This window comes from Thermobia domestica, chromosome 18 (genome assembly GCF_964235325.1).
Source record: "Thermobia domestica chromosome 18, izTheDome1.hap1.1, whole genome shotgun sequence".
Lineage (NCBI taxonomy): Eukaryota > Metazoa > Arthropoda > Insecta > Zygentoma > Lepismatidae > Thermobia > Thermobia domestica.
Genome location: NC_137471.1, coordinates 47,048,824 through 47,071,629, shown reverse-complemented (window position 1 = coordinate 47,071,629; position 22,806 = coordinate 47,048,824). Strand labels below are relative to the sequence as shown.

At 36.0% G+C, this 22,806-nt stretch overlaps 1 protein-coding gene across 3 annotated transcripts in view; it reads right to left on the bottom strand.

The window, feature by feature from the left end:
* The window catches only part of LOC145676131 (uncharacterized), a 997,262-nt gene that overhangs the window by 726,623 nt on the left and 247,833 nt on the right, over positions 1-22,806 (bottom strand). For all 3 annotated transcript variants that reach the window (XR_014129303.1, XM_081747034.1, XM_081747035.1), the window contains exon 2: positions 4,814-5,486. Coding sequence is in view for 2 of the 3 variants with exons in the window: in XM_081747034.1 (XP_081603160.1) it covers positions 4,814-4,849 (36 nt within the window). In the remaining variant the exon portion in view is untranslated. The remainder of the gene's footprint in view (positions 1-4,813; positions 5,487-22,806) is intronic.

Genomic DNA, 22,806 nt, shown 5'->3' with positions numbered 1-22,806 from the left:
CAAAACAGCCGAAACCAGCACTGCAGAAGAAGAAGAAGGTCCTCCTGTGTGTTTGGTGGCTTACTCGCAGCATCGTGCATCGGAACTGCTTCCAGCTGGTCAGCAGTTGAGCCGTGTTTAAGAAAAACTCAAAACTCTGGAGCCAGCACTTCTGAATTGTAAAGGGATCCTCCTGTTACAGGACAACGCTAAGCCACAACCGGGACAACGCTGGCTAGGATGACCCGGGACAACTATTCTACGCGTTGGATGGGAAACACTATCGCATCTGCCATATTCCCTGGACATTGCACTGTCCGTCCGATTATCATCTGTTCCATTCCTTGGACAATCATCTTAGAGGACGCCAATTCAAATCCATAGTAGAGGTGCAAAATGCACTTGATATCTTCTTCGCTTAACAGCCCACCAAGTTCTACCGCGATGCAAACCATGGCCTTTCAGAACGTTGACGGAAGGTCGTCGATGCTGATGCGGACTATTTTTGATCTTCCAGGTACGTCTTAGGTGCCATATAGATGTTCGAAGGTGGTGGGTGGAAAAGGCAATAGCACTTTCTTTATTATCTTGATGTGTATGATATGCTATCATAATTGTAATGCAAAGCTGTATGATTGAGTTTAGGGGGGTAGGGTGAGATAGGCCCTCACCAAAGGCCTGGTATATCTCCTAGCTTTGCGGAGGCGGTTGCCCTCTCCTTTCTTTCCCCGAATCCTCTACTGGAAGGAGGTCTCTAGAGAATAAAAAAGCAGCGGCGGCTCCTGAGGGAAGTCACATTGGTAAAACTTAAACTTCTACAGCTTGAAACTAAGGAAAGAAATCTTATGTATTGTATAATTCTTGTATACAAAAATTTCTGCATTAGGTAATAATTCTCTTTTACTCTGAATCGATAACTGTTTAAATTTTACTGAAATAGGCTTCCCCCAAGAGCCACCACTGAACTAAACGATACAATGTACTGTCAATTAGACGAAAATCACTGTAAATGTAAAGCTTAATTTATTACTAAAGGGTGCTAGTCTAAAACATGCATACCCTCTCACTATTATACACACCTAAAATATAGCAGTTGTTTAGCAATCTAATTCGCCCATTATGAAACGGTTTCACAGGATATGACCAAACAATGTGCATTGTGACACTTGTAAGTGATTAATGGTAGTCGATGCAGCACCCAAAACAAACAATAAACTTAGGAAACAACTGTCAAACCAAGGAAATTGATTGAGATCCACTGTATTACATAACGTTTGTTCCCATTATTCAATTTCTGCTTCTAAACTAAATGTTCATTTTGTAACATCAATTCGACATGAATGAATTATAATAGTAAGCAGGATTCTCATTAATTCTTCAGGATCTACGAGGATATGTTTTCCTGCTCATATTCCTGCCTTGACTAATATTATAATCATAAGCCTCGGAGCATAATTGTGTGAGGTGGGACATTAACCCAGCACTTCCTACATTATGATTTATCATACGTAAAGCACAGTATAAGAAAAAGATAATTAATACTGGAATAGCACTGTAGTCGAGGTAACGGTAGACTATGTTTAAGCTAAATAGTGTCCAGCTTTTGTGCGTTCACTCAGGGACGTAACTAAGAGGGGGGGCGAACGGGGCTTGTGCCCCGGGCGCCGGACTGAGGAGGCGAAAAACTATGCAAATATTTATTTTTACTATAAGGCAAGGAAAGGAGTTTTAGCAAACTAAAGATCATAAAAAAAATACCTCAGAAACTTAACAGGACATCAACGACTCACCAACTTTAGGATCATATCCATTAGTTTCAGCTTTTTGTGTTTTTATTCGAGTATAACATTCAAGACAACATCTTGACTGTTTGTCATAATTTAAATACTCCATTCTAATGCAACAGACTGTTGATTCGTTCTTCACATATGCACATCCCGATATAATTGCAAAAACGTGATTTGCGGTTATTGTGATAAAACTATGAAAATATGTCAAGCATGCTACTCTCAGATTATTTGACAATCAAATACCAATTAGTTTTCTGTTTCTTTGTAAAAAATAAATTACGTATTGCAGTTTTGAAAGCAAGCTTTACCACTTGAAGAAAAAAAAATGGAATAGGAGAATTACTGTGTGATACCAATATCAGGTGTAGTCGGGGAGCGTTTTGGTATGGTTGATCAGGGTGGGATGGGCACTAAGACGAGTTCTTGCCCCAGGCGAGAACTAGCGTAGTTACGTCGCTGCGTTCACTCATTTTATCAAAGTAGTTCTTATTCGTGGAAATAGCGAAGCAATTATTGCAAGTTTTGTGAGACGACAATGGAGCACCAGTAAGTTGATTTGATGTCTGTATGCTAATAATTATTTTAAATGTATGCACTTCAGTTCACTGTATGTATTGTAAGAAAGGTCAGAAGGTTTTATATTCTTGCTCTTATAATTTATTAACGAAGGTGTGATTTCTGGAGATATTTCTTTCATGAAGTATGAAATATCATAAACCCAATACTACCAAAAGAAACTTATCATATACTTTTTCAGGTTGGAACAAGAAAATGACGCAGAGGTTAGTTTAAATATTTTAGAAGAACTGAATGATAATAACTTACTAGTACCTTTCATAGACGAAGCTCATGAGTTTTGCCTCCTGGTGCTGTAGCCAGTTATGATAGTGGTCATGGTAACGCGAGGAGTAATTGTGAGAGGATACTTGTGTCTACCAGAGATATTGAAAATGGTATTTTACGTCAGGCAGCGGAAGGGTGTACAGCAAGGAAAATTTAACAAGCATATAAACGAACATCGTACACTGAATATTCTAAGCGAATAGACCGAAATATAAGAAAGATTAGTTATTTTGAGATAAACCCGGTGAAAAACAGCAAATTGGAGATATTTAAAGCAAACCAGAAATTGGAGAGACAAGAATCTTGAAAAATAGTTAAAGTAACCACAAAGAAATTGTAACGAACAAGTCTGCATTCTTAAAATTCGTGAGAGAAAGCTTGCTCCTGTTGATATTTTCAGATTGTTTTTTGGTCATGAAATTATTGATAAAATTTGCAGGAAAACTTGTAAGTATGCTATGCACAAAATACATAGTATTCATTGTTCTTCAGCTGACATTTTAAAATAATTTGCTATATTATTACTCTCTGGCTGGCTAGTCTCAATACATACAGGTGTATCGGGAAACAGCTCTGGGTTCATATAATACTTATTATTTGGTGCCATGCCAATAAATTTGAACTGCATCATAGATTTTTTCACTAAAAGAACAATGCTAAACTTGATAATTTCTCATAGAATTTGCAAAGTACGTCCACTCATTGAGCACCTCAATAAGAATTTTCAAGATTTAACTGTGACTCTTAAATAGACATTTTTCGTTAGATTCAACGATGAACCCATATTATGACCACGCAGTTCATTCGTGGGAAGCCCGTTCAATATAGGCTAGATTTAAATTTTGATGCTTTGCAAAGTCTGCGAGCTATCTTTTGAAGTTTGAACAGTGCACCGGAAGAAACGAATCTAAAGAACCAAATATGTCTTTCGGATCTTTTTTGACCAAAATACATCCTCCGTTTTTAGTATTTGAATCAACACAAAAGTCCATAAATCCACACCTCATACACGCGCAAACGACTACTCAATTGTACTGTTGTACTTAAAAATGTATCCCAACTTACTTTATGCAATTCGTGACGACGGCACCGGAGGATTGTGAACTATGGATATTTAGATAGAACGCATGTTAGTTCCTATGTAATTCCTTGAACCGCTTCCGAGAGGGCCCATAATTTTAAAACCAGAACATTTCAAAAGACCATGTTTCCCATTTTTCCTGGTGGTTTATAACTCTGAAACGAGAAGTTTTCCGACCTATTTTTACTAGAACTTCCTTTCATTTGATACAAGGTACCAGTTTCCAAATTTATAGTTTTCAGTTCACGCACAGGCTGCTGCAAAAATCTGGGTTGTAGAGTTGGTCCTCGAAGTCACAATTCTTCGCTGCAGCATTAGCAAACATCCGCGTGAACTGGAGCATTGTAATGAAGTATGTAAATTCAACTCGCAGTGACTGGTTCAAATGACTCACTCCAACGAATTGATGGGAGCTAAACAGTTGAATCTGATACATTATGTCTTCCACAGATGGCACTATATGTTATGAACGGCTTATTACAGATGTTTTATTGTCAGACCGAAAACTTTTGGAAATTCTCTCGTGCATGATATATATACACATCCACTCTCTCTTCCTGTCATTTACCTATGAAAACAGATCTCAAATTTACTTCTTAGTTGACGCATTCTGACACATTATTAGAATTATAATAAATTATATTCGGATTTTTTTTTTTAAGCAAAGACTTTTTTCAGGGTACATTTCGCGACATGATGCAAAGACGTGGACATGCATAAAAAGCTGCAGCTATGACACATTCCGACATTTGTTATGATCTCATGTATTGTGCGTTTCAATGAGGTCTATGTATAGTAACGTGTAGTGTTTCTTACAGACCTGTTTTTTGGGAGGCACTATTTCCCCCCGGAGCTCTGAGGGGCGTCCCCGGAGGAGATCAAAACAATACGTATATAATATAATAATAAATAGACTAGTACTGTGTGAAAATAATATATGCCCCTCCGAATACTAAGTGTGCCCCCGGAACATATTTTTCTGAAAGAAACACTGGTAACATGTATGATTATTCGATAGATTATTATAACATTAATAAGTATACATTTGTAATAATAATTAACAAATTAGAGAAGTGGTAATAAAATAAAATAAAATAAAATAAGCTGATTCTGTACTTACCTTCTTCATAAACGACATCACGTTCGTGGGTAACATTTTGAACGCCAGCTTGACTTCGATTGTTCACTTCCTAGACAACGATAAACTTTGTAAAGGTGTTGTATGTAATTGACTTGCAGAGATGTTTAAATACAATTCTTTCTTGTATAATTCTACGTGTAACGAACTTTTAGTGTTGTCAAAATTACTTTTAGTTTCCCTTTATTTTATTATTATTTCACAAGGAATCACAACAGGGAAATTAACACTACTTTCACGAGCTAACACTCATTCACTAAAGAAATGAAAAGAATTTAACACTTCACTATAATTTTTAAAAAATAATTTAATATATGTATTTTCTTCTTCTTTTTCTTCTTTTCTTAGTGGTGCAATTAAGAGTCACGTGACTAATGTGACTTGTGCAGTGTCACAGAGGGTCACGTGGCTTTTCACTTGTTGCGTATTGGTGTGCTTTCTGCCCCAACAAGTATAGCTGAGGCCATGTCCGCTTTCTCTTCATGGTGAAAATTCACCACTACTTCTATTCACCTATCCTTTCACGATATCTAACACTAATCGTTCAGTACCGTTACCAGATGAAAATTCTTCTTCTTTCTGTTTTTACTGGAGTTAATGAAAAACAATACTGGCGTTTCCTCTTCAACCATCTTCACATTAAAAGTTGTGCTTCCTGTAAAATAAAAAAGGAAAGAAATGTATTAATTTCAAGAGTTGATTTCAAGATAATTCTCAGAACTTAAAGGAAATATATTAATTTCAAGAGTTGATTTAAAGATATTTCACAAATCTTAAAAGAAATATATTAATTTCAAGATATTTCAAGATATCTAAAAGAAATATATTAATTTCAAGAGTTGATTTCAAGATATTTGACAGAACTCAAAAGAAATATATTCTTTTCAAGAGTTGACTTAAGATATTTCACAGGACTTAAAAGAAATATAGTAATTTCAAGAGTTGATTTCAAGATATTTCACAAAATTTCAAAGAAATGTATTAATTTCAAGAGTTGATTTCAAGATATTTCACAGAACTTAAAATAAATATATTAATTTCTAGAGTTGATTTTAAGATATTTTACAGAACTTATACAGTAAAATCTATTAACTCACTACCAGCTACTTGTATAACTTGGAACTTGGCCGCACTAAAGAAACGTTATTCTCATACTTTTAATGTTAAATAGTAATATTCTACACGTGATTTATATTTGTAAATATCAAGACGTGCTTTTTAATTATAAACAAAACTATGTGCTCTTCTATTACAAATTACTACATGAAGCCGACGACAGGACTCTTCGTCACTGTCTGGTTATGTAATAGATGAGGAACAATAGCGTCAACGCTGCACAGAAGTTGGTATAGAACTCCATGAAACGCCTCAATCTTCATCAGCTTCGCCTTGACAATCTCCCTCTCTTAGTTTGCCTCGAGCTCTGAGAGAATCCTAACCTAACCCAAGCCTACAAGCTTGCCTTGAATTTTAAAGCTTCCTGCCTACTCAACTTGCCTAGGACTTTGTGGGAACTAAACCACTTCCTTAGCTTGCGTGGATGTCTGATAGAATTCTAACAGCAAGCACCAAGCTTGCGTAGTACTTTGTGGTTTTCCTATCCACCTAGCTTGCTTGGAACTTTATGGGATTCCAACTTCTCTTAGGTTGCCTGGAGTTTTTTTTAAATCCCCCCCTTGGCTACCTGGGCCTACGGATTCTTATTTATCTTAAGTATTTCGTGAATTTTGTATTGGTCTTCGGACCGCACTTATAGTGACTTCGAGTTATATTGTATATAATAGGAATTTTGTAATAAAAGGTTGTGGGAAGAAGCCGAATTCCGTGTGTAAATTGCTTACCAAGGTAATTTAAAGGATGAAACATTAGATACATGTTTAACTGTGTATGTGATCTGTGTACTGTATACGTGATCGTTTTCATTTCCTAGAAATTCTTTTAGAACATATTTCACCAATATTTATACTTTGGAAAATGAAAGAATTTACGGGTTTAAGGACAATATTTGTCCATTGAAATTAACTCCTCAGGAAAAAAATGAGGGATTGGTTCTGTGTACTATTATTTATGTCTGTTATGAACAGATCAGAGCTATTAAATTAAGTATAGCCAGTGTTAATTTAGTGCTCCAATCACGACGGGGTTATTGAGCTAGGAATGTATTTTATTATCGTGACATATTCGAAGCCTTTTCGTTCTGGGAAACATACAGGAAATTCAAATCATTAAAAATTTGAGTTCATTTCAAATAAAAGAGAAAAAATTCACGGGGTAAAGGAAACTAAGATAGTGTGCAGGTACTTAACACCATTAATGACTATTTTTATTTGATTTTTATTAGTGCAACGTTCGCTACATTCAAGCCGCATAGCAGACGCTCATCCGATTCTCCATGTACTCTTAGACCAGACTCCAGCTGCCTCACGTCACGCACCGTTAAATCACCTTCTTGCTATCCATGAGTATGATCAGGCCATCGCTCACTATAACTCCTGTCGTCATATATATTGTCGCCATCCATTCATACATTTCACATAATTTCATGAATGCACTCCGTTGTTTTCTAACTAACAAGGCTCCAAGTGTGTAAATCCGCTCTGAATAGCTCCAGAGCAGAAGATGAACACTATCGTCGCAACTAACTTCATATATCCTTGTGTTCTGTTACCTACACTTAATTTCATACATACAATGCTCAGATCACCTTCTATTGGCATAATCAGATAAATTTATCAATAAATAAATAAATAAATAAATAATGATACTCATCACCCAGCGAAACAACCGAAAAACGAATGCTCATGGCCTCAGTGAAGATGTTACCTTCTAAGGCCCGTCCATCTTCGGATGGGAATGAAATTGCACTTAAAAAAAAACACTGCAACGTTTGTTACATTTTAACGATTTTATTTCACATTTGAATATGGTATTTGCGCTTTTAAAATATTTGCTGTTAAATTTTAACCTGGCAATATTTCCACAAGCACAATTATATTCTATTGTCCTTTGTCTGGACAGAGACAAATAGCCTTGGTGTTTACATTCCAATTAAACTCCTCCATTCATTCGCTTTCTGTTTCTGTGTTTTAGCGTGATTACTTTTCCATTTGGGCTTGTCTCTCTGAGTACGCAAACGACCACCAAGATTAAAATTCTGTACCAATCAAACCATACATGAGCATTTAAAAATATGAAAGTTTGAGACAAATCACCACAGTAAAGATTATTCACGGAAGAAATACATTATTTTGCCTTATAGGTCTAACTGTATGTATATTGGGAATTCCTAGATGGAAATTCTTTGGAAGCATTACCCGAATCTTGAAGCTCTTCAATTAATAACTTGGTAATGAGTTGTCCAACGATGTTCTAATGGGATTTGTTTCTTTCGACGACGACCCCATCCAAAGTAAGTAAGTAAGAAAGAAAGAAAGAAAGAGGGGGAGAAGAAACCGTTGAAGGAGAGCCACAAGTGGAAAGGATTTGTCAACTCTTCTACGGAACCAATTAAGCCAAAGGATAGATAAAGCCACTAAGCTAAGTGGTAGCTGTACACTCCGTGAATACCAAATACGTTAACGAACGTCTTGTATAGTCTATCTGCTTATCGAAACGCCTAGACTTTTTGATTATTTGTGACACTAATGAATGCGCTGTGATGCAGTCTAGGTCTTTCACAGTACAAGAACATGATAAGCTTTATCAATGTAGTATATACTTTTTAAGTCTGCTTGACTGCTTGTTGTTTAGTTGTGAAGTTGTGTATTTTCAAACAAAACTTACACCGTATGCTGGATTTTTTTCTTTTCCTTTTATAAGTATTTGTTGTTTTCCACCAAATGTTCTGCTCAGGGGCGGATCCAGGACCGACTTCTTGGGGGGGGGGCGGTGGGTTGTCAAAATGCTACTTTTAAAGGGCCCAAACTCTGGGATGGATTATATATATATATATATATATATATATATATATATATATATATATATATATAAAATAAGAAAGTTTCCTCTTCTGGGGGGGCGATCGCCCCGACCGCCCCCCCTGGATCCGCCCCTGGTTCTGCTCGTCCGCTGTATGCTGTAGATTAAGATCTTGCTTAACTAATAGTTTTAATTGATTAGATTTATCTTTTTCTTTCCTTTTTTTACATAGGTATGATAAAAAGTAGTGGCAACACTCTTCTCACGTCAGAGTAGGGTGTCCGAGAACAGTAGCTGATAAGGAAATGTGAGACGAGGATGTTTGGCAAATGGTAACAGCTATGTATTATTCAGTTCCAAAAGGAGAAGTGCCGTCAAGTAGAGGAGGAAAGTGAAACCACCAGAACAATATGTTTCGCAAAGACGAACAATGTACGTGGATCAAGATTGAAGTGGGAGTGATACACAACAATATTTCCTTGGGTTTCGTGAAATTTGGTGATGCAGCGTTGCCGTATTGTACGATAGTGCAGTGGGTGAATGTGTTTCATTAAGTTACGTATGGGTGCCGTTCAAGATCGTCTTTCCTCACAATGACCTCCAAAGGTTGAATTGGCAATCCAATGAATAAAGTCATCCTGGATCTTCTACTCAAAGAATGTACGCCCTGTACAGGGTGATGATGTGAGAATGAACGTCGTTGTAGTTTACGGTATCCTTAGCATCATCTTGCACAATGGTGTACCTCACGGACAGACGGTCAATGAAGCCTAAGACTGCAATGTCTTGCGACAAATCTTCATCATGTACTATGGAGAAAGCGACGATACGTTCGGACACGGACCACCATCATCCTTCATGACAATGCACGCTATCATACGGATAACAGTGTGGCGTAGCTCCTGCATTTGTTGCGGAGGAGGATACTGAAACGTTCACCGTGTTCACCTTACATGAGCTTGCGCAATTACAACTTTTTCATCAAAATGAAGGAATATGTTCGTGGGAAGCAGTACGACACAAGAGATGCCATTATACATTGCCATAGAGTGGTCCCTGCTTGACATCAACAAAGATTGACGTACTGGCGGTGTACGACGCTTCTACACGTGTGGCAGAAGGTGATAGACGTGGGAGGTGATCATATTAAAGCAATGTAACATATATATTTTCTGTGCATAAAGCCAGGTAGGAATTATAACAATATTGACATTACTTTTCATCCAGCTCTGGTAAGTTTGCACAACAACTAACTTGCAGTTACCAGGGGCGTCATTTAAGGAGAGGAGGGAGTAATTGTCCTCCTTCTGAGCTATATAAACACATTTTTTAATAAATTGTATTTTAATAAACTAACAAATAACGTCAGTGGACAATCTTTCCCTGCCCCCACTTTTGGCAAAATCTCAATTGACGCTACCGATGGTTACAAAAATGGTCAAATTTAAATATGGTTAATCATTATGTGTCTTGTGGATTACCGGCAAAGCATATTAAATATTGAATTGTCCTCAAGTAAATACTAACAACTGTCCGTATTTTGTATACTGTGTATATGTTGTGTAGTTTTTAAATTATATTCTGCTTGGCATGGAATAAATATCTCTGGATTTTATATATGTAATTGCAACCTTGTTTACATTTAATACGGTCCTTGTCTTAATAAAAAACAGCAAAGCATATTTAACATCATCAGTATTCAATTTCAAATGAATAAATTGAAACAATACCATTTAAGTTGCAATTTAATCGTCACAATAGTTTTGCATCTTCGAATTACCTTCATGCTAGGACCATCTATTGGCGTCAGGCAGACAAGCTGTACGTAGCTGAGCGCAGTCTGTTAACTATTAGAAAGTAGCTTTGCTCATAGATTGAGATATTTCCCTTTTATACTATATACTTTTTTTTCCCTTCTATACTTGAAAGACCTGATTACCTCAACAGATTTGGAATCAGAGGAAAAGAGGTGATACCTTAAGACTTCTTATGCTGATTTAGTACTCTCGCCTACAGATGTCCAAAATCGTAAACTCGGGTTCAATCATAATCGAGCTCAAAAATTGAGCGCTAGCACGTGTGAGTCAATAGCGAACCAGAGCCGGAGTCCGAGCGAGCTCAAGCCTTGTTGTGGTTCATGTGCTCGAGCATGAGAGAAAGCGTGCCCCATTGAGAATAGCGAATCCAAACCCTTAGTGACCGCAAGCCGCCAAACGAGGTAAACGAGCGCGACTCTCATTGATGATAGCGAGGCTAATCTCAAGCAAGTACGTAAATTAGTGACCCCAAACTTCTTTGAAAGCAATGAGCCAAACCTCACGCGAGTCGGAGTCACAATTGCAAAATAGCAACACGTCTGGTTCCGCTTATTTACGCTAGGTAAATGGGCCATAGCCTGCATTCTGAAAAAATACTAGAATATGATCTACACTGATCAACCAAAACATTATGAACACTGGTTACCGGTTTCTGAACGAAGTCATTGTGTTGATATAAGAGGCATGTGACACAGGAAATTATCAGGCTGTGACAGGAACGATTTGTATGTAGAATGAGGAAGGTCAGCGATATATCAGAGATTGATAGGGGCCAGATCGTGATGACCAGATGGCTGGGGACGAGTATCTCGGAAACAAAGTGCTTTGTCGTATTCAAGAGCTGCCGTGGTTTATGTCTTCCAAAGATGGAAAAGGAACCGTGGAACTAGTACCAAACCACAAGATATGAGGCGGCTACAACTAGAGACCTCAGACTCGTAGACTGTAAGGGTTGGTACAACAAAATAGTGTGCAACCTGTGGTATAATTAACAGCAGACTTTAACCGTGGACAAAGCACAAGTATGACTGAACCCCAGTTCATCGTACACTATTAAATATGGGATTCCGCAGCTGACGTTCTACACATGTACCAATGTTAGCCGCAAAGCATCATCAATAACGATTGGAATGCGTACATTTCCATCGTCGTAAGACCGCAGAAGAATGGCACGACGTTTTATGGTCCAACGAGTCACGATATTGCCTTCATCACATCGGTAACTGGATCAGAATCCATCATGTGTCAGAGGAACAACTGTTGGACATCTGCACAGTAGGATGTAGACACGTCGGTGGTGGCTCCATTATGATTTGGGATCCTTCACATTGTCATCCATGGTCTTAGTAGTACGTATGAAGGGCACCATGACAACTTCTAGTTATCGGCAAGACATTGTTGACCACGTACAACCATACGTGTTGGTCATATTCCCAACTGACAAAGGCAACTTTTAGCAAAACAATGCTTCTTGCTACAACGTTGCGGTGCGGTAGTTCAAGGACCGAAATGGTTAATTTTAACTATTACAATAGCCCCCAATTTTACCTCTTAACCCAATTAAACACTGTTGGGACATCATTCAACATCAGATTCGAGCTCATAGACGGCCTGTTAGAAATTTACAGAAATTAAGTTACTTGTGTGTGCAGGTGGAGTGCACCATGCCTCTAGCTCCCATCAAGGTTCCATGATCACCTACATGCCAAAACTCATTGCTGCTGTCCGGCGAGTTAAAGGTGACATATCAGGTATTAGGTAGGTTGCCATACTGCTCTGGTAAACCAGTGTATTATCTATTAATCTGAAGGTACACCGCTTCAAAATAACATGAGAGTCACAAATGGCAATCAGAGAAGGACTATAAAAATTCCGAAATACCGAAACCAGTATCGTTATTTTTGAATACCGAAGTTTCGATATTACTCACACCGAAATACTGGAAAACCGAAATTTTGAAAATACCGATCTGTACCGAAATATCGAAATATTGAAAATACCAAACCATACCAAAATAATCGAAATACCGATCAATATCTGACTGATTTAAGTTTTATTTCTGTATTTTCTGTCTTGTTAAAGCAGGAACCTAATCTATCTTTTCTTTCTATCTGACATACAAAAACATTACGGGCCTATATTTCTTTCTTGTATGTTATCTTATTACATTTCTTGTATACACAAACACATTTTATCAAAGTGCGATTCTTGGTTCTTTTCTTTTCTAACTGCAGTTATGTATTCCCAACGAACGTCATGGAGTCATTGTTAATATCTTAACGAATAACATGGCTTTAACGGTGCCTATTCATTGTGTGTTCTCTCTATTTTCTTTATTATTATTATTATTATTATTATTATTATTATTATTATTATTATTATTATTATTATTATTATTATTATTATTCTGCCTTTTGGTAGGTCCTGGAACTAATTAGTTTTTTTTTAAATTAGATTTGGGCCTGGAAATGTTTCTTCCACGTTTTTCGATCTTCAGCTTCCTCTTTTAACACCAAGTATTTTGCTGGTTTTTTTTTCAAATAATCAATCAGGTAAGTTCTTCTTTCTACTCCTCGATTTTCTTCCATCTTTCTATCTGTTGCGTTATGAAGAAGACAATTTCTTCGCAAGATGTTTCCAATCCAATGGGCCTTCCTACCAAGGATGGTGGCTTGAAGTGTTCTCTTTTCTTCCATCCGTTTCTAAAACATCTTCGTTTGTTACTCTTTGTGCCCATTTTATCTTCTCTATCTTCCTCCAACATCGCATTTCGACGCTTTCTAAACATTTCTTCCCAAGTCTCTGAACCGTAGAGTCCATTGCTCCAGATATAGTACTTGACCAACATCTTTCTTAGTTCAATATTGACTGGCCTTCTAGTTAAGACTGGTCTTTTCTTCTTGAATGCTTTTTTGGCTACGGAAATTCTTGACCTGATCTTTTTGGTACTTCTTCAAGCTCATTTTGTTCTACTCTGACCCGTAAGGGCGCATTTGCACGGAATATTCTCATGATTTTTCGATTTTTCGATGTTGATTTCCATTCCATATAGTTTCCCATTGTCAACTTTTTTGAACGAGAGCTTATTTAGATTTATCCAATATCCGGTAGCCAATTCTTTACTTCTATCTTCGAACGGGTAAAAGAACACATGTAGAAAGTAAAGATTTTTAAGGACTTCGATTCCACAAAACTCATTTATATATTCTCTTTGTCCGTGTGTCCGTCCGGGAAACAAAAAAAAAATCTCAGAAACTATTGGTCAGATCATTAAGTTGGCCGCCATGTGCATAATTCTGGTGCACAAATAGTGGGGTGCAAAATACCCCGAAATATGGCTTGGAGACTAACGTGTTAATTCGCCAGAACGCGGGCGAAGAGGGTCAAAATTTAGGAACATAGTTTTTTGGTGAAAGCGATGCATTTTAACGGAAGTGGTGGAAATAAAGAATTTCCAGTTTTACATTGATCACTATAGAGCAGGGTTTCTGAATCTGGGAGTTGCGAGAGGGTTTCATTGGATCGCGAAGATAAGCGGAAGAAATAAGTATAATTAGAATCTAGTACCGGAAAATATTTTAAATATTATTTTGAATTTTGTTCTGATAGGCATATTTTTATTTTTATTCATAATGTTAAAACAACAAAAAAATAGGTCTACTAAACATTTTCAACAGGGGCGGAGTTGTTTAAAAATCAATGTAAATGAAGGAGATACGATATGAAACTTATGAGAATATTCAAACACCAGAAAAACACAAATGCAACAACACCAGCATATTGAAATACAATTGAAATTGTATTTCGCTCCAATAAACTCCAAAATATTGAAATACTTTCACTCCAATATTAATTGAAAAAAAAAGCCATAATACAAACCAAACTTCTCCACGAGGTGTACACGTTATACAGCTATTTATTAATTTTACTGATAAATTCACGAAATGAACGTCTGAAACTAACACTTAACCACTTTTAACATTTACTGAATTAATAATTAACTGATTTTGCCTACTCGTTTATGGAATTTTAAAAGCTACATTTCTGATAAGGTAATTGAGTTTATAGTAAATATGATTTGCTAGAGCGAAAATTATGTGAAAATATTATATGGTCATCGAGCTTAACATAAAGTCAGAGCTGCAGTTAAGGGTCTTCACTACAGCGAAATTAAACTACCGCTAATTTTAGAGTTTTGCTGTAATATCATCAAAACAAGTAAAAAAATTTCGAAAAGTAAAAATATAGTGAATTAGACAATAAGATTTTGAATGTGGTATCTTTATCATAATTCACCTATCTGCTTTTGGTATGCCGCTATTTACAGAACTCGCTAAAAATTCTAAATCTACCGATAGTTGCAAATCGAAAGCACATAGATGAGTTGTGATAACGGTATCACATGCAAAATCGCATTGTCTAGTTCACTACGTTTCTGCTTTTCGAATATTTTTTATTTGTTTTGAAGATATTACAGAAAAACTCTAAAATTAGCGGTAGATTAATTTCGCTGTAGAGAAAACCCTTAATATGAAAGTGTGTGAGATTTAAGTTTCCAAATTTGACTCAAACAATCGAACACACACACAAACAGAAAAGGAGCCTAATAAAAAGAATGTAATAACAAAATAATAATAATAATAATAATAATAATAATAATAATAATAATAATAATAATAATAATAATAATAATAATAATAATATAATAATAATAATAATAATAATAATAATAATAATAATAATATTATTAAATTAATCATTTACACAGGAACTTCACGAGGTACCAAAGAGGTACCGAGAAACCAATTAGGTCGAGAAACCAATTAGGCCCTCCTCATACTAAGAATCAAATCCAAGAATCTAAACTCAAAACCCAAAAAAGCAATTCGAGAAAATCGAAGTTAAACGTTCCAACAAATGAGGTCAATATGAATCATTCTGAATGTGAATGTAAATTAACAGTCAGTGCTTAATCGACGATCAAATTTGAGTTGATTTTCAAGAAACCACTTCCGATAAAATCGCTTCCGAATTTTACCACCTGCAACATACACATGAAAATTATGAGTTACAATGTGGGCCAAAACTCATGTGGCAGTCCTAACACACAAAATGCTGTTAGATCGGGGTCCATATTGGCCACATTTGATGTTTGGTCGATCTGACTACCTCACAAACACAAATAACCACTATGGCCGCCATATTGGAGGCCTCTATTTTAAATATGTTTAAAAAAAACACTTAAGTCCGCATAAGACTCGTATTTTATGTATACAGTATTTTCGCAGGAGTGCAATACCGCTGACCGTTTTGTCTTATCGCTAACAGTTCACTGTCTTTCTTATGTTGGTCCCCCATAGCATATCTTGAAATAACTCCCCTCTGCAGCAGTGGTGTATGCCATATACCCCTTCTATTCTCTGTGCACGGTGGTTAGCAATCACTCTGGATTCAAGGCAACAAAGCCATTCTTCATTCGCTGCACCAAATGCTGTAAGTTCCGGAATTTGATTATGTATACCATGACCTTAAGGTAGATGGCCTTATAAGTATAAGTCAAGTTATGTGAAATTCAGTGAGCGTGGTGGCCAGTTCTCTAGTTAGTGCCTGACGCCCGATATTCTCCTTAGGAAACTGCTGAGAAATAGTTCCGCACACCACGTTCGCAATGGAGAAGTTATCGATTATGGTGGAAACATTTAGGTATTTGATATTCTCCAACAAAACTGATGACAAGATCGTCTTTCATCCCGCAGCCACAATGTTGATCCAAGTTCAGCGTGTCATAGAATATGAAGAACGGATTAATAATTTTCATGCCAAGAATATAAAGCCAGACCATAACTTTTTCGCCACAAACTATCTCTGAGGCAACAATTCAATGGGGTTGATGTCTCTCCAGTAAAAGTACAGTAGCATTTTTGTTTGTTTATTTCTGTTCACGTAAAAATACACGTAATCGGAGAACAATATGTTAAAGAGGAGATGCGAGTTTGAAGGTAGTTTCTTTTTCATCCATTCGGTAAACTACATACGATATTCTGGATTGTCCTATGTCAGATGATTGGGCATCTAGACTTTATAATGTATGCTCATTTGGGACATTCGACTTACTTCATATTCTTCATATAAACGCCTTATGCTACGCTGGGAGCTTTGGTTGGAAATGAGAGGATAGAGACAGTGGGGTATCATATCTATAGACGATTTCAGAGTACCACTGTAAGATTTGTTGGACACAGATCCCGTCTCTCGGAATCAACTTATGACTTTGTTAACAACATTGTGGGATCTCACGAGTAGCTATTTTTACACATTTGGATTTTCTTTACATCTTACTCAATTGTCAACGACATTATTGTCGGTGACACCTGCAAATGCAAAAATAAAACAAGTCGTAATTAATAGAGAATTAATGATAGAAAAAAACAGTCAGCATCATTCTGTCAGTTGAATAAATAATACTTCTGAGATAATAAATAGAATCATTAATCATCGACCTACAAATACAAAACAGACCATAATTAGTGAACGGTTAGTGATAGGACATAACAGCCAGCCGTGTTGCAAATGAAAAATAAAATGAAATCTTTGAGTTTTACGTCCCACAATTATGCAGGTTAGGCTAAATTAGACGGTGATGATGAGTAATGAATGAAATGGTGGAATGAAGAAAGTGGGAGGAAACGGGAGAACCCCGAAAAATCCACGAGCACGGTGTTCGTCCATTACAAAGGTCACACGGCGCGAGCTGGGATCGAACCAGGGGCCCCAAGCACCGGAGGAGAACGCTCTACCACTGAGACACCGCGGCCCCGCCAGCCGTGTTGCATTGCTGTGGAGAACTGTTTATAAAACATGTTTCGCATGCTGATCTTCGTATTTAAAATATGAAAGTGGTATTCAAGATGGCGGTCTCCAACATGCTGGCCATAGTGATCATTTATGTTTCTAAGGTTTCCAGATTCTCAGAGCATCATCTATGGACAATATGTACACCCAACCCAACAGTTTTTCTTATGAGGACTGTCATATGACTTCTATACCATACTCTACAACGCATTTCTTTTCATGTGGATGTTGCAATTGATAAAGTTCGGAGGTGATTTTGTTGGAAATGGTTTGCTGAAAATTAAATCAACTTTGAAGGTCGATTGGGCACCGATTATAAATTTATATTTTATGTTCAGAATGATTAACTTTGGCTCCACCTGTCAAAAAGTTTAATGCCGATCTTCTCGAATTACCTTTTGGCTTTCGACTTCACCTTTATGGTTTTTATAGTTAATATGATATGAGGACTATCTAATGAACTAACTGGTTCTTCGATACCTCATTTGCATCTAGTGAGTTCTCGTGTTAGTAACATAAAGAATAATATTAAAAATGGTTGAAATAATTTATGCACAATATTAGAAAGGGATTAAATTGCCCTAACAAATGATATTAGTACATACAAATGCAAATTTGATGCTTCTAGAACTAACTAGTTTTGGATTTATTTTTTTCCTCTTCAATCTTTCTTATACTTTTTTTTCTAAAATTCCCTTTATATAAACGAATGTTTCATCCCACATAAAAGGCTGTAAAGTATTGCTGTAAAGCTTTCTTGCATGTTTACAAACAGAAATTCCTCTTTGCAAAATGTTGGTAAATACAAAACAGACCTCATTATCTCGCACAAACACCGCAAAAGTCAAACTTATTTTGATCTATGTATACACGAACTACTGCCAGAGACGAGAAGTACATAGAGCGATGTTGTGAGCACAGAAACAAATATTAGGATTTTCCTCGGAGAGACCTTACGAAAACTTCTTGGCCTAGGTTGCTTAATGGCTACGAGATAAACAAATCTTAAGCTTATACATTTTTAGTTTACCTTAATGCAGGGAAAGTCTTTAATCTCTTTAGGGCTATATTAATATACTTTTTTATTTATAATTAAGTAAATGGGAGATCAAAGCGCTTTCGATCTCAAAGGAAATATATATCTGGCAACAGTTTTGCTCTAAGACATAGTATATACTGTAGATTAATTACTGCAAATACACTCATCCACATCTGTGCACTTTTGAGGCAAATTTTCTTTCGTTACTTTATAGTTCAATAGAGACGTCATTAACTCCGGAGACTTGTTGGTATATCCACATTAGAGTTAACCTACAAAGGAAAGAGGTTGAAGGGATGTATAAGGGACTCAAAGTTGTGTCGCTGATATTTTAGAGAACAAGGATCGAAAGAAAATAAATTTAATAAATGTTTATAAAAAGTGTATTTTTTAATGGAAGCAATTTAACAAGCACGTTTTTATCACGACAGACACTATCGAAAATATTCTATAATTTTATTAGCATTTAGCGAGGGAATAGTTTTTATGCATAAGAAATATACCAGCCAATGGACCACATTGAGCTAAATAAAACTGTAAAGTGAGTAAATTCGCATGCGTAGGTTTCAAGAAAGTGTAGAAAAACGAATTTTTTTGTACCTAAAAATTTAAAGAACAACAACCACGCCATCTGTTAGATTGAAACTGATACTGAAGTCCAGGATGGCCCATAATTAAGAATATGATATTTGAGTGATTGTAGTATTTGTAATTCTAGACAAAAATGTTTCGATATGGCAACACTGTGTAACCTGAGATTGAGGATAACGGTTACTGGACTTAGAAATGTTACTGTATACCAGACAGGTAAGCGGAGTGCGAGAGTGACTGAACGAAACATTCCCGAACCACTGGATCGGTCGACGTGGGGCCTGTGGAGTTGCCAGCTACGTCTCCCGATTTAACACAACCTGACATTTTCTTATGGGGTGTTTTAAAGGACAAAGTGTACCAACAATACATACGGAATTTGGTCGAACTACGGGAAGCTATTATAGAAGAGTTCCACAGGTTACCAGTACGGGTTTGTCAAGCTGCTTGTGACAACGTTACTCTTTGTCTCTAGGAATGTATTGATTAGGACGGTACATTGGTGGACCATGCCATGGAGAACAGAGATTAAAATTCTTGTAAGGAAAAGTATGAGAATAATGTGTTTATGTTCAAGTTATGTTACTAGTTTGTTTACCGCAGTATTTGAAACATACATAATTATGGGCCACTGCATATCCTTATTAAGGTTTTTCATTATGACTCTAAAAAGACGACAGGACCTAGTATGGTAAATTATATAAGCATATCAAATTAACTCAAACTTTATTTTTTCTTCCACTATATTATTCAAGAATAAAAGATAGGCATTTCAATCGGTAGACCACATAAAGCTAAATAAAATGGAATCTTCAGGATAAATTTTCATGCATGCTTTGCGAGAAAGTCGAGAAAACACGCACTTTTTCTGGCACTAAAAAGTATTATGTTCGATGGTTCGATGTCAATAACGATTATATTCTTTGTTCTTAATATATATGTGTTCGTGTACCTGTGGTTCAAGGTTACGGGAAATAACTGTAAAACGAGAATAACCGAGTATAATAGGGATACGTTACGGAAATACTTTCGGCGAATCAGAAAAAAAGAGTGGTCTGAGGCACCAGGTTCCAGTTAAGGATTTGAATTACTCTTAAGACCACTTTCTCCTTCATGCTATTGCTTGTTTCTATGTCTATTTCTAAATTTAAATTTGAATTTTCTGGACTATAATATATTATCGTGACTGAAATCAGTCTTTCATCGTTAATAAAATATTGGAATCGTAAACGTGTGCAATTTGCTACATACACGAGTGTTTCTTGACTCTTACTTAAGAGAGCAGTCTTAGGGCAGTGGCTTGATAATTTGTTTCGTAATTTAGGGGTCCGCGGTTCGATTCCCTTTGAGGTAGTTAAGAAAATTTTTATCATTTACAATTTTGATATTTCTGACATGTAATAACATGAAGAATATTCATTCCTCTCGTTCTTACAAGTTAGAGTTGAATTGACTTCCTTCACAGGGGGAATAATAACAATGTAACGTCACATTATACGATCTCGATTCGTACTGTCTGAAAACTTAGCGTGTTTAGCAAACAATTCATGAATGCAAAAGGGTCATCCTTAGGGCCAAGTATGAGTCATAAATGTGTCTGAAACGTTATTATTTCATTGTGGAATTGTTCCTAAGTTCTTCCACTCTTACTAGAAATAACAATAACATTTTTGTTCGAAATTTCCAACACGTTCCATATATCCGTTCAACCAAAATTTGTAAATAGGAAATATTCTTTTTTTTTTATTTGTATGTATATTTTGTTAAAATATCAATGTAACACATACATAATCCAAAGTCTTTTACCCAAAGAAAGGGTGTTACTATGTATCGTGATGAAGGCAAATCCTACTTAGTTTCTGTTAAGGCATCCGAAGGTTTAATTTTCGTAATATCCAGGATCTGACACCCTTTCTCCCGTCTTTCCCATCCAAAGTATCTCTTATAAGGCAATTCATCCTTATATAGGGTACAAAATATCTTTTCCTTTTTCCTATGAACTTCAGTATGCTGATTTGCATTGGAATAGGACGAAATATTAAGGTCTCAAATATTAAGTAATAATAATAATAACAATAATAATAATAATAATACTAATAATAATATAGAAGCCAAATTCCGTATGAGGATAGATTATATTAAAATGTGTAAAATCGCCCCTAGCGTTAGGTAAAAGTTACAAAATAGTCGGGATTGGAAAGAAATGTCAGGACCATGAGGACATACCGGTACCCTCGGCATACGTCCTTACAATTAGCTAAATGTTAAACGGAAAGATTCCAGGCAAATTTCATGTAGAAAGTAGGGATACTGAACTCACAAGAGCTCTACTAAAATTTGTTTTGAGTAATGGTTATGCCAGCTAAGCTACAGAAGACCTCGATGATGAGATTGAAAGAAATATTGGAATAAAAATGGAGGAGGAAGCGGAACCCGGAGAAAACCTACACACACGACATTTGCCCAGCACAATGCCCACTAGGCGGGAGCTAGGTGGAACAGGGTGAACCATTAAATTCACAACACTTCAGTAATAATAATAATAATAATAATAATAATAATAATAATAATAATAATAATAATAATAATAATAATAATAATAATAATAATAATAATGATAATAATGATAATAATAATAATAATAATAATAAATGTATTAATATTCTAAAAGTTGTCCTAAAATTTGGCAAAACTTATTTAAAAGTAGGGATTTCGGGGAAGGAGTTCCGTACCTTCAAGACACACCTCTGCAACTACCCAAATTTTAAACGAGAGCATTCCAGTAAAGTTTCATGTAGAAAGTATTCTACTGTACGTGTTAAGGAAAATAATTGTAATAAAAATAACTGAATATCATTCAACAGTAAGGCATATAATAAACTAATCTGTTGAATATGCAGATGTAATTATAATAACTTAGCTACAAAAATATATAGTTTGGTCACGGGCACATAATTTGATGTAGTCACCAACTACCTCCATAAAAATTGTTGTGAAAGTACCACAGGATTCTGAAACATGCATTTTTGGATAGGACACATATTAATTCTTAAGTAAAGTCTTGACCCGACTACGGTATATCCCATAGTTTAGAGTAATGGACCTTTATAGTTAATTTTTTTCATGTTTTCGGCAGCCCATAACTCCGAAACGAAGCATATATGCACCCAGATTGGTCTATACTTTTTGTCTTATCTTGGTGTCAGGAATCACCTCTCAAACGTTGTCGGTATTGTTTTGAAATACCCTATATATAAAAATTAATATAACAATGTTTGTCCGCAAACTCTTCCTAGATCGCTGGCTTGATTTTGATGATTTCTTCTACATGACTTGAACGTGGTCTAACCTAGGCTTCTATCATATTATTTTATTTATTCTAAGGGGCATCTATGTTATATATTCTAAGGGACATCTATGTTATGTACGTATTTTAAGGGGCATCTTCTACATAAAAACTTTTGCGTATGTGGAGTGTCACTAAATTTTCAGTCTCCATTTGCAACCAAGTATGTTTTTTGATAATAGGCGTTTACATAAATTGGATCTGTGTACGCAAATATATATATATATATATATATATATATATATATATATATATATATATATATATATATATAGGGTGTTTCAAAAAAATACCGACAACGTTTGGGAGTTGATTCCCGACACCAAGATAAGACAAAAAGTACAGACCAACCTGGGTGCGCATATGCTTCCTTTCGGAGTTATAGGCTGCCGAGAACATGCAAAAATGAACT